This window comes from Helicoverpa zea, chromosome 30 (assembly GCF_022581195.2).
Source record: "Helicoverpa zea isolate HzStark_Cry1AcR chromosome 30, ilHelZeax1.1, whole genome shotgun sequence".
In the NCBI taxonomy this organism is placed as follows: Eukaryota; Metazoa; Arthropoda; class Insecta; order Lepidoptera; family Noctuidae; genus Helicoverpa; species Helicoverpa zea.
The window spans coordinates 5,526,623-5,538,569 of record NC_061481.1 but is presented as its reverse complement, the minus strand read 5'-3'; the positions used below and the strand labels follow the sequence as shown (position 1 = coordinate 5,538,569).

General features: G+C 42.8%; 1 protein-coding gene across 1 annotated transcript; it reads right to left on the bottom strand.

The window, feature by feature from the left end:
- Positions 1–8,719: 8,719 nt before the first annotated feature.
- LOC124644389 lies at positions 8,720–11,947 on the bottom strand. Its single transcript, XM_047183702.1, has 2 exons — positions 10,127–11,947; positions 8,720–8,728 (listed from the first exon to the last, which is right to left on the bottom strand). The coding sequence occupies exons 1-2, from the start codon at positions 11,945–11,947 to the stop codon at positions 8,720–8,722; spliced, it is 1,830 nt and encodes a 609-aa protein (XP_047039658.1).

The following is an 11,947-nucleotide window of genomic DNA, read 5'->3' as shown; positions in this document are numbered from 1 at the left end:
GGACATATTACATGGGACGTTAACGGTGTAATACTCTGACCAAAATGTGAGGTGTTTTTGCACATACGAAGTCTATTTTTTTCCTCTAAATAATATAAGTATATACAGTCTCACCAAGGGGTATTGTGTTGCCCGGGTAACTGGGTTGAGGAGGCCAGATAGGCTCCTTGTAGTCAGCTGCATCCGGTGAGACTGGTAGCGGACCCCAACGTAGTTCGGAAAAGGCTCGGGAGATGATGATAATATAAGGATCAGTGGCGGCGTAGCATCGGGTGGCACCCGGGGCGGACTACCTATTGAGAACCCCCCAAAAAAAAACGACAAAATAAAATCACGTAGTAAAAAAAATCGTGTAGAAATCATTCATGGTGCTTTTCGCTAGGTTTAACTTGAAGAAACCGGAGACAGATCGCTGCAAAGTTATAAAGCGCTAGCGAAGGGCGCCCGAAATTTTTGAGTTTTGGATCACAACAGTAGGTACTCAAACAACTTTGAAAAAAAATCACTGTAAAGTGAAGAAGCCGCGAGCATAGCGAGCGCGAAATTGACGATTGTTGGTATGCAAAGATACCTAAAAAAATTAGAAAAAAAAACACTGTAAAGTGAAAGGCGCGAGCGCAGTGAGCGCAAAATTTTTGAGTTTTGGAACACATCAGTACCCAAACTAGTTTGAAAAAATCACTGCAAAGTGAACAAGCCGCGAGCGTAGCGAGCGCTAAATTTGATGATTTTTGTGACGCTAAGATACCTAAAAGAATGAGAAAAAAGCCACTGTAAAGTGAAAGGTGCGAGCGCAGCGAGCGCGAAATTTTAGATTTTTGGGACGCAAAACCGCTTACAAATAGCGCATAAACAGCTTAGAAATATCCACCGTAAAGCGAATTTTCTAATTGTTTGTTTGAGGACTCTCAAATTTAACTCATAATTAAGCACAAATAAAAAGAAACCGTGACTGTAACGAGCGTCGGTTGTTTTTGCTACTTCGGTACTTGAACTTTTTGTTAGATTGAGGACTCAAAAAGTAAGCGCAGAATAAACTAGAAATTAATAAAAAACCGCGAGCGAAGCGAGCGGATTTTTTTTTCAAGGTTGAGGAATTAATTTAAGTAATCAGGTAAAAGCAAAAATACAAGAGAGGGGTGACAGCTGGACTGAGAGGGGTGACACCTCTCTCAGTCCCACCTCGATCATCCTGGTCATGCAGATATGTGCCGACCGAGATGGCACCCCCTCAGATGTGGTACCCGGGGCGGACCGCCCCCTCCGCCCCCCCCTTACGCCGCTACTGATAAGGATAGATTGAACACATCTAAATATCGTGTCTGTGTAAATATTCTCATTTCGTAAATATTCTTTGAATCATTTGCTATTGTGTCTTTGTTTTTTTTAGAGGCAGGTATGTACCTAATTACTTTAATTTTTTTAGATTTTTAAGTACATATTTTATACAATCCTAAAAATATGTAAATTTCGTCGTAACAGTTGAATAAAGTCCACTGCTGGACATAGACGAATTTTGCATACATGTTGATGAGCGCATTGTGGGAAATTTTTGGCTTCGGAGTTGCTGCTGTCCATCTCGCGAATCTTTTTGTCGAATCGCGTAGGCGTTCAGGAGCAGGTGGTAAGCGTTAAAATCATGTGGGACGATAAGCTCGTGTGGGACAGGCGGAGCCGTCAAAGAAGTCAAGCCGACTGTATGTCGCCTTTCTGAGATATGATGATCCTGCTTTTAATGACCATATATCATGTTCGACCTCCTCGTTGAAGGACATATTACATGGGACGTTAACGGTGTAATACTCTGACCAAAATGTGAGGTGTTTTTGCACATACGAAGTCTATTTTTTTCCTCTAAATAATATAAGTATATACAGTCTCACCAAGGGGTATTGTGTTGCCCGGGTAACTGGGTTGAGGAGGCCAGATAGACTCCTTGTAGTCAGCTGCATCCGGTGAGACTGGTAGCCGACCCCAACGTAGTTCGGAAAAGGCTCGGGAGATGATGATAATATACTAAATATCGTGTCTGTGTAAATATTCTCATTTCGTAAATATTCTTTGAATCATTTGCTATTGTGTCTTTGTTTTTTTTAGGCACAGGTATGTACCTAATTACTTTTATTTTTTTAGATTTTTAAGTATATATTTTATACAATCCTAAAAATATGTAAATTTCGTCGTAACAGTTGAATAAAGTCCACTGCTGGACATAGACGAATTTTGCATACATGTTGATGAGCGCATTGTGGGAAATTTTTGGCTTCGGAGTTGCTGCTGTCCATCTCGTGAATCTTTTTGTCAAATCGCGTAGGCGTTCAGGAGCAGGTGGTAAGCGTTAAAATCATGTGGGACGATAAGCTCGCGTGGGACAGGCGGAGCCGTCAAAGAAGTCAAGCCGACTGTATGTCGCCTTTCTGAGATATGATGATCCTGCTTTTACTGGCCATATATCATGTTCGACCTCCTCGTTGAAGGACATATTACATGGGACGTTAACGGTGTAATACTCTGACCAAAATGTGAGGTGTTTTTGCACATACGAAGTCTATTTTTTTCCTCTAAATAATATAAGTATATACAGTCTCACCAAGGGGTATTGTGTTGCCCGGGTAACTGGGTTGAGGAGGCCAGATAGGCTCCTTGTAGTCAGCTGCATCCGGTGAGACTGGTAGCGGACCCCAACGTAGTTCGGAAAAGGCTCGGGAGATGATGATAATATAAGGATCAGTGGCGGCGTAGCATCGGGTGGCACCCGGGGCGGACTACCTATTGAGAACCCCCCAAAAAAAAACGACAAAATAAAATCACGTAGTAAAAAAAATCGTGTAGAAATCATTCATGGTGCTTTTCGCTAGGTTTAACTTGAAGAAACCGGAGACAGATCGCTGCAAAGTTATAAAGCGCTAGCGAAGGGCGCCCGAAATTTTTGAGTTTTGGATCACAACAGTAGGTACTCAAACAACTTTGAAAAAAAATCACTGTAAAGTGAAGAAGCCGCGAGCATAGCGAGCGCGAAATTGACGATTGTTGGTACGCAAAGATACCTAAAAAAATTAGAAAAAAAACCACTGTAAAGTGAAAGGCGCGAGCGCAGTGAGCGCAAAATTTTTGAGTTTTGGAACACATCAGTACCCAAACTAGTTTGAAAAAATCACTGCAAAGTGAACAAGCCGCGAGCGTAGCGAGCGCTAAATTTGATGATTTTTGTGACGCTAAGATACCTAAAAGAATGAGAAAAAAGCCACTGTAAAGTGAAAGGCGCGAGCGCAGCGAGCGCGAAATTTTAGATTTTTGGGACGCAAAACCGCTTACAAATAGCGCATAAACAGCTTAGAAATATCCACCGTAAAGCGAATTTTCTAATTGTTTGTTTGAGGACTCTCAAATTTAACTCATAATTAAGCACAAATAAAAAGAAACCGTGACTGTAACGAGCGTCGGTTGTTTTTGCTACTTCGGTACTTGAACTTTTTGTTAGATTGAGGACTCAAAAAGTAAGCGCAGAATAAACTAGAAATTAATAAAAAACCGCGAGCGAAGCGAGCGGATTTTTTTTTCAAGGTTGAGGAATTAATTTAAGTAATCAGGTAAAAGCAAAAATACAAGAGAGGGGTGACAGCTGGACTGAGAGGGGTGACACCTCTCTCAGTCCCACCTCGATCATCCTGGTCATGCAGATATGTGCCGACCGAGATGGCACCCCCTCAGATGTGGTACCCGGGGCGGACCGCCCCCTCCGCCCCCCCCTTACGCCGCTACTGATAAGGATAGATTGAACACATCTAAATATCGTGTCTGTGTAAATATTCTCATTTCGTAAATATTCTTTGAATCATTTGCTATTGTGTCTTTGTTTTTTTTAGAGGCAGGTATGTACCTAATTACTTTAATTTTTTTAGATTTTTAAGTACATATTTTATACAATCCTAAAAATATGTAAATTTCGTCGTAACAGTTGAATAAAGTCCACTGCTGGACATAGATGAATTTTGCATACATGTTGATGAGCGCATTGTGGGAAATTTTTGGCTTCGGAGTTGCTGCTGTCCATCTCGCGAATCTTTTTGTCGAATCGCGTAGGCGTTCAGGAGCAGGTGGTAAGCGTTAAAATCATGTGGGACGATAATCTCGTGTGGGACAGGCGGAGCCGTCAAAGAAGTCAAGCCGACTGTATGTCGCCTTTCTGAGATATGATGATCCTGCTTTTAATGACCATATATCATGTTCGACCTCCTCGTTGAAGGACATATTACATGGGACGTTAACGGTGTAATACTCTGACCAAAATGTGAGGTGTTTTTGCACATACGAAGTCTATTTTTTTCCTCTAAATAATATAAGTATATACAGTCTCACCAAGGGGTATTGTGTTGCCCGGGTAACTGGGTTGAGGAGGCCAGATAGACTCCTTGTAGTCAGCTGCATCCGGTGAGACTGGTAGCCGACCCCAACGTAGTTCGGAAAAGGCTCGGGAGATGATGATAATATACTAAATATCGTGTCTGTGTAAATATTCTCATTTCGTAAATATTCTTTGAATCATTTGCTATTGTGTCTTTGTTTTTTTTAGGCACAGGTATGTACCTAATTACTTTTATTTTTTTAGATTTTTAAGTATATATTTTATACAATCCTAAAAATATGTAAATTTCGTCGTAACAGTTGAATAAAGTCCACTGCTGGACATAGACGAATTTTGCATACATGTTGATGAGCGCATTGTGGGAAATTTTTGGCTTCGGAGTTGCTGCTGTCCATCTCGCGAATCTTTTTGTCGAATCGCGTAGGCGTTCAGGAGCAGGTGGTAAGCGTTAAAATCATGTGGGACGATAAGCTCGTGTGGGACAGGCGGAGCCGTCAAAGAAGTCAAGCCGACTGTATGTCGCCTTTCTGAGATATGATGATCCTGCTTTTAATGACCATATATCATGTTCGACCTCCTCGTTGAAGGACATATTACATGGGACGTTAACGGTGTAATACTCTGACCAAAATGTGAGGTGTTTTTGCACATACGAAGTCTATTTTTTTCCTCTAAATAATATAAGTATATACAGTCTCACCAAGGGGTATTGTGTTGCCCGGGTAACTGGGTTGAGGAGGCCAGATAGACTCCTTGTAGTCAGCTGCATCCGGTGAGACTGGTAGCCGACCCCAACGTAGTTCGGAAAAGGCTCGGGAGATGATGATAATATACTAAATATCGTGTCTGTGTAAATATTCTCATTTCGTAAATATTCTTTGAATCATTTGCTATTGTGTCTTTGTTTTTTTTAGAGGCAGGTATGTACCTAATTACTTTAATTTTTTTAGATTTTTAAGTACATATTTTATACAATTCTAAAAATATGTAAATTTCGTCGTAACAGTTGAATAAAGTCCACTGCTGGACATAGACGAATTTTGCATACATGTTGATGAGCGCATTGTGGGAAATTTTTGGCTTCGGAGTTGCTGCTGTCCATCTCGCGAATCTTTTTGTCGAATCGCGTAGGCGTTCAGGAGCAGGTGGTAAGCGTTAAAATCATGTGGGACGATAAGCTCGCGTGGGACAGGCGGAGCCGTCAAAGAAGTCAAGCCGACTGTATGTCGCCTTTCTGAGATATGATGATCCTGCTTTTACTGACCATATATCATGTTCGACCTCCTCGTTGAAGGACATATTACATGGGACGTTAACGGTGTAATACTCTGACCAAAATGTGAGGTGTTTTTGCACATACGAAGTCTATTTTTTTCCTCTAAATAATATAAGTATATACAGTCTCACCAAGGGGTATTGTGTTGCCCGGGTAACTGGGTTGAGGAGGCCAGATAGGCTCCTTGTAGTCAGCTGCATCCGGTGAGACTGGTAGCGGACCCCAACGTAGTTCGGAAAAGGCTCGGGAGATGATGATAATATAAGGATCAGTGGCGGCGTAGCATCGGGTGGCACCCGGGGCGGACTACCTATTGAGAACCCCCCAAAAAAAAACGACAAAATAAAATCACGTAGTAAAAAAAATCGTGTAGAAATCATTCATGGTGCTTTTCGCTAGGTTTAACTTGAAGAAACCGGAGACAGATCGCTGCAAAGTTATAAAGCGCTAGCGAAGGGCGCCCGAAATTTTTGAGTTTTGGATCACAACAGTAGGTACTCAAACAACTTTGAAAAAAAATCACTGTAAAGTGAAGAAGCCGCGAGCATAGCGAGCGCGAAATTGACGATTGTTGGTACGCAAAGATACCTAAAAAAATTAGAAAAAAAACCACTGTAAAGTGAAAGGCGCGAGCGCAGTGAGCGCAAAATTTTTGAGTTTTGGAACACATCAGTACCCAAACTAGTTTGAAAAAATCACTGCAAAGTGAACAAGCCGCGAGCGTAGCGAGCGCTAAATTTGATGATTTTTGTGACGCTAAGATACCTAAAAGAATGAGAAAAAAGCCACTGTAAAGTGAAAGGCGCGAGCGCAGCGAGCGCGAAATTTTAGATTTTTGGGACGCAAAACCGCTTACAAATAGCGCATAAACAGCTTAGAAATATCCACCGTAAAGCGAATTTTCTAATTGTTTGTTTGAGGACTCTCAAATTTAACTCATAATTAAGCACAAATAAAAAGAAACCGTGACTGTAACGAGCGTCGGTTGTTTTTGCTACTTCGGTACTTGAACTTTTTGTTAGATTGAGGACTCAAAAAGTAAGCGCAGAATAAACTAGAAATTAATAAAAAACCGCGAGCGAAGCGAGCGGATTTTTTTTTCAAGGTTGAGGAATTAATTTAAGTAATCAGGTAAAAGCAAAAATACAAGAGAGGGGTGACAGCTGGACTGAGAGGGGTGACACCTCTCTCAGTCCCACCTCGATCATCCTGGTCATGCAGATATGTGCCGACCGAGATGGCACCCCCTCAGATGTGGTACCCGGGGCGGACCGCCCCCTCCGCCCCCCCCTTACGCCGCTACTGATAAGGATAGATTGAACACATCTAAATATCGTGTCTGTGTAAATATTCTCATTTCGTAAATATTCTTTGAATCATTTGCTATTGTGTCTTTGTTTTTTTTAGAGGCAGGTATGTACCTAATTACTTTAATTTTTTTAGATTTTTAAGTACATATTTTATACAATCCTAAAAATATGTAAATTTCGTCGTAACAGTTGAATAAAGTCCACTGCTGGACATAGATGAATTTTGCATACATGTTGATGAGCGCATTGTGGGAAATTTTTGGCTTCGGAGTTGCTGCTGTCCATCTCGCGAATCTTTTTGTCGAATCGCGTAGGCGTTCAGGAGCAGGTGGTAAGCGTTAAAATCATGTGGGACGATAAGCTCGTGTGGGACAGGCGGAGCCGTCAAAGAAGTCAAGCCGACTGTATGTCGCCTTTCTGAGATATGATGATCCTGCTTTTAATGACCATATATCATGTTCGACCTCCTCGTTGAAGGACATATTACATGGGACGTTAACGGTGTAATACTCTGACCAAAATGTGAGGTGTTTTTGCACATACGAAGTCTATTTTTTTCCTCTAAATAATATAAGTATATACAGTCTCACCAAGGGGTATTGTGTTGCCCGGGTAACTGGGTTGAGGAGGCCAGATAGACTCCTTGTAGTCAGCTGCATCCGGTGAGACTGGTAGCCGACCCCAACGTAGTTCGGAAAAGGCTCGGGAGATGATGATAATATACTAAATATCGTGTCTGTGTAAATATTCTCATTTCGTAAATATTCTTTGAATCATTTGCTATTGTGTCTTTGTTTTTTTTAGGCACAGGTATGTACCTAATTACTTTTATTTTTTTAGATTTTTAAGTATATATTTTATACAATCCTAAAAATATGTAAATTTCGTCGTAACAGTTGAATAAAGTCCACTGCTGGACATAGACGAATTTTGCATACATGTTGATGAGCGCATTGTGGGAAATTTTTGGCTTCGGAGTTGCTGCTGTCCATCTCGCGAATCTTTTTGTCGAATCGCGTAGGCGTTCAGGAGCAGGTGGTAAGCGTTAAAATCATGTGGGACGATAAGCTCGCGTGGGACAGGCGGAGCCGTCAAAGAAGTCAAGCCGACTGTATGTCGCCTTTCTGAGATATGATGATCCTGCTTTTACTGGCCATATATCATGTTCGACCTCCTCGTTGAAGGACATATTACATGGGACGTTAACGGTGTAATACTCTGACCAAAATGTGAGGTGTTTTTGCACATACGAAGTCTATTTTTTTCCTCTAAATAATATAAGTATATACAGTCTCACCAAGGGGTATTGTGTTGCCCGGGTAACTGGGTTGAGGAGGCCAGATAGGCTCCTTGTAGTCAGCTGCATCCGGTGAGACTGGTAGCGGACCCCAACGTAGTTCGGAAAAGGCTCGGGAGATGATGATAATATAAGGATCAGTGGCGGCGTAGCATCGGGTGGCACCCGGGTTGAGCACCAATTTTTGAGTTTTGGATCACAACAGTAGGTACTCAAACAACTTTGAAAAAAAATCACTGTAAAGTGAAGAAGCCGCGAGCATAGCGAGCGCGAAATTGACGATTGTTGGTACGCAAAGATACCTAAAAAAATTAGAAAAAAAACCACTGTAAAGTGAAAGGCGCGAGCGCAGTGAGCGCAAAATTTTTGAGTTTTGGAACACATCAGTACCCAAACTAGTTTGAAAAAATCACTGCAAAGTGAACAAGCCGCGAGCGTAGCGAGCGCTAAATTTGATGATTTTTGTGACGCTAAGATACCTAAAAGAATGAGAAAAAAGCCACTGTAAAGTGAAAGGTGCGAGCGCAGCGAGCGCGAAATTTTAGATTTTTGGGACGCAAAACCGCTTACAAATAGCGCATAAACAGCTTAGAAATATCCACCGTAAAGCGAATTTTCTAATTGTTTGTTTGAGGACTCTCAAATTTAACTCATATCATCATCCTCCTGCCCTTATCCCAATTTTATTTGGGGTCGGCGCAGCATGTTTTCTTCTTCCATACTCTTCTATCTGCCGTCATCTCACAAGTAACATTCTTTCTTACCATATCTACTTTCACACAATCCATCCATCGTTTCTTTGGTCTTCCTCTTCCACTATATCCGTCCACGTTCATACTCATCACCTTCCTCACAACATGACTCTCATCCCTCCGCATCACATGCCCATACCACGACAGCCGGTTTCCACGCAGTTTTTCTGATACCGGCGCTACTTTCAAACTTCCTCTTATATACTCATTCCTCACTCTATCCATTCGCGTAACTCCACACATACCTCTTAACATTCTCATCTCTGCCGCATGCAATTGTCTTTCATTCGTCGCTTTTGTGGGCCAGCACTCTGATCCATACAAGACAGCAGGCCTGACCATACTCTTGTAAATTTTCCCCTTAACTTTAAGGGGAATACGAGGGTCACAAGTTGTTCCCGTTACCTGCCGCCATTTCATCCATCCTGCGTTAATTCTGTGCGTAACTGTCCGATCTATTTCGCCATCGCCCTGAATAAGCGAACCGAGATACCGGAAATCGGAGCAGACTGGAAGAAGTGCGTTATCCAGCGCTATGGCTTCAGGACTGGAGAGACCGCCGAAATCGCAGAACATATATTCGGTCTTGGTTCTGCTGATTTTTAAGCCAACATTCTCCAGTCTCTGTTGCCAACTCCCCAATCTGCTCTGGATCTCAGGTCCGTCTTCACTAACCAGGACGATGTCGTCGGCAAACAGCATGCACCAGGGTGCCTCCTCCTGTATGTCCGCCGTCAAGGCGTCCATAATAAGCAGGAAGAGGTAAGGACTTAAAGCAGACCCTTGGTGCAGGCCCACAGCCACACTGAACTGGTCAGTATTGCCGGCCGACGATCGGACATACGTACAGGACTGCCTGTACATCGCACGAACTAACTCCACATTCCCAGGCACACCTTTCTCTTTCATGGCCCACCATAACACTTCCCGAGGCACCCTATCATACGCTTTCTCAAGGTCAATGAACACCATGTGCAGATTCCTGTGCACACGTCTGTACTTCTCGCACAATTGGCGAAGTGCGAAGATGGCGTCCATTGTTCCTCGACCTGGCATAAACCCAAATTGGTTTTGGGTAATTTCACTCTCTTCTCGCACTCTTTTCTCTATCACTTTCTCCCATACCTTCATAGTATGCGACATGAGCTTTATCCCCCTATAGTAGCCGCAATCTTGCACATCCCCTTTATTCTTGAAGATGGGCACTAGCGAACTACTGCACCATTCTTGCGGGATGACTTCTTCATGCAGCAACTTATTGAAGAATAAAGTCAGCCACATACATCCGTTCTTCTTTAACACCTTCCACACCTCAGCTGGTATATCATCAGGGCCCAAGGCCTTTCCATTCTTCATACTTCCAAGTGCTCTTTCTACCTCATCCATGCTAATTTCTCTTACCAATCCCTTATTTACTTGTGCCTCTTGGAGTATTCCATTCCAAACATTCTCTTCATTCATAAGCTTTTCAAAATAAACCTTCCATGTCTCTTTTATTTCTTCATCATTACACAAAACCTTGCCAGACTCATCTTTTATGCATTTTATGTGGGTTATGTCCCTCGATCGTCTCTCTCTCTCTTTCGTAATTCGGTAGAGCTCTTTTTGGCCTCTTGGACTGTCCAGGGAGTTGTACAACCTCTCCTGCGCCTTAGCTCTGGCAACTGCTACCGCCTTCTTTGCTTTTCTCTTCCATTCCATGTATATTCTCTTTCTGTCATCCTTCAGACTTGCATTCGCTATTTCAACATTCTGCCATTCTTTGAATGCTACTTTCTTTTCTTTCAAAACCTTTTGTACTTCATCATTCCACCACCATGTATCTCTATCTATCAAACCTTTTCCTCTCGACTCTCCGCACACGTCTTTTGCGACTTCCCTTATATGGCTTGCCATTTCACTCCAACATTCATTCACACATCTACCTTCCATCTCCTTCATTTCTGTCATTTTTTCCACAACCTGACTCCTAAATACATCAGCACATTCTTCCTTCTCTAGCATACGCCACCTAATCCTTGGAGGGGGCCGATCTTTGTTGCTTTTGGGCGAGACAGTTACTTTGACATCCAGAATCACAAGTCGGTGCTGAGTGACTAATGCTTCGCCTGGCAGCACTTTGCAGTTTTTGACACAGCATAGACTACTCCGCTTCACCAGGAAGTAATCTATCTGTGTCGCGTGGTGGCCGCTCTTATATGTCACGAGGTGCTCCTCTCGTTTATTGAACCACGTATTTGTTATGGCCAGGTCGAAGGCACAGGCAGCTTGAAGTAATGTCTCGCCGCTTACATTCCGGGTTCCAAAACCCCTACCACCATGCACTCTCTCATATCCATCGCTCTCTCTTCCTACGTGACCATTAAAATCCCCACCCACATAGACTTCCTCACTACCCTGTACATTCATCATCAAGCAGTCAAAGTCCTCCCAAAACTTCTCCTTTACACTCTCCTCGCAGCCTGACTGCGGCGCATAAACACTTATCACGTTTATGGCCTTGCCGTCCACAATTAATTTAACCGCTATTAATCTATCATTCATTCTTTTAACATCTACGACACATTCTTTCAGCCTGTTGTCCAAAACTATACCCACACCATTTCTCTTGCCGTCACTTCCACAATAGAAAAACTTATATCCTTCGCCTATCTCTCTAGCCCTTGCACCCTTCCATTTTGTCTCTTGCAGGCACGCTACATTTATTCGTCGCCTTTTCAAAACATCTGCTAGCTCTCTTCCTCTTCCAGTCATCGTTCCTACATTCCAACTCGCATACCTCAATCTCAATTCTCTCACACTTCGAGCTCGCATCTTACGTCGCACCCGCCCGTTATGGTGCGACAACCCTTGTCCATTTCCCACAGTTGCCGGGTGCTGCTCCTGCGCGTCGCCTGTGGGGTACGCCCTAGCCCTATCGCTCATAACTATATTTTCTTTCCCCAT

What these genes read in the sequence shown, in the direction of transcription:
- LOC124644389 (XM_047183702.1), bottom strand. Translation starts at nt 11,947, where the DNA reads ATGGGGAAAGAAAATATAGTTATGAGCGATAGGGCTAGGGCGTACCCC.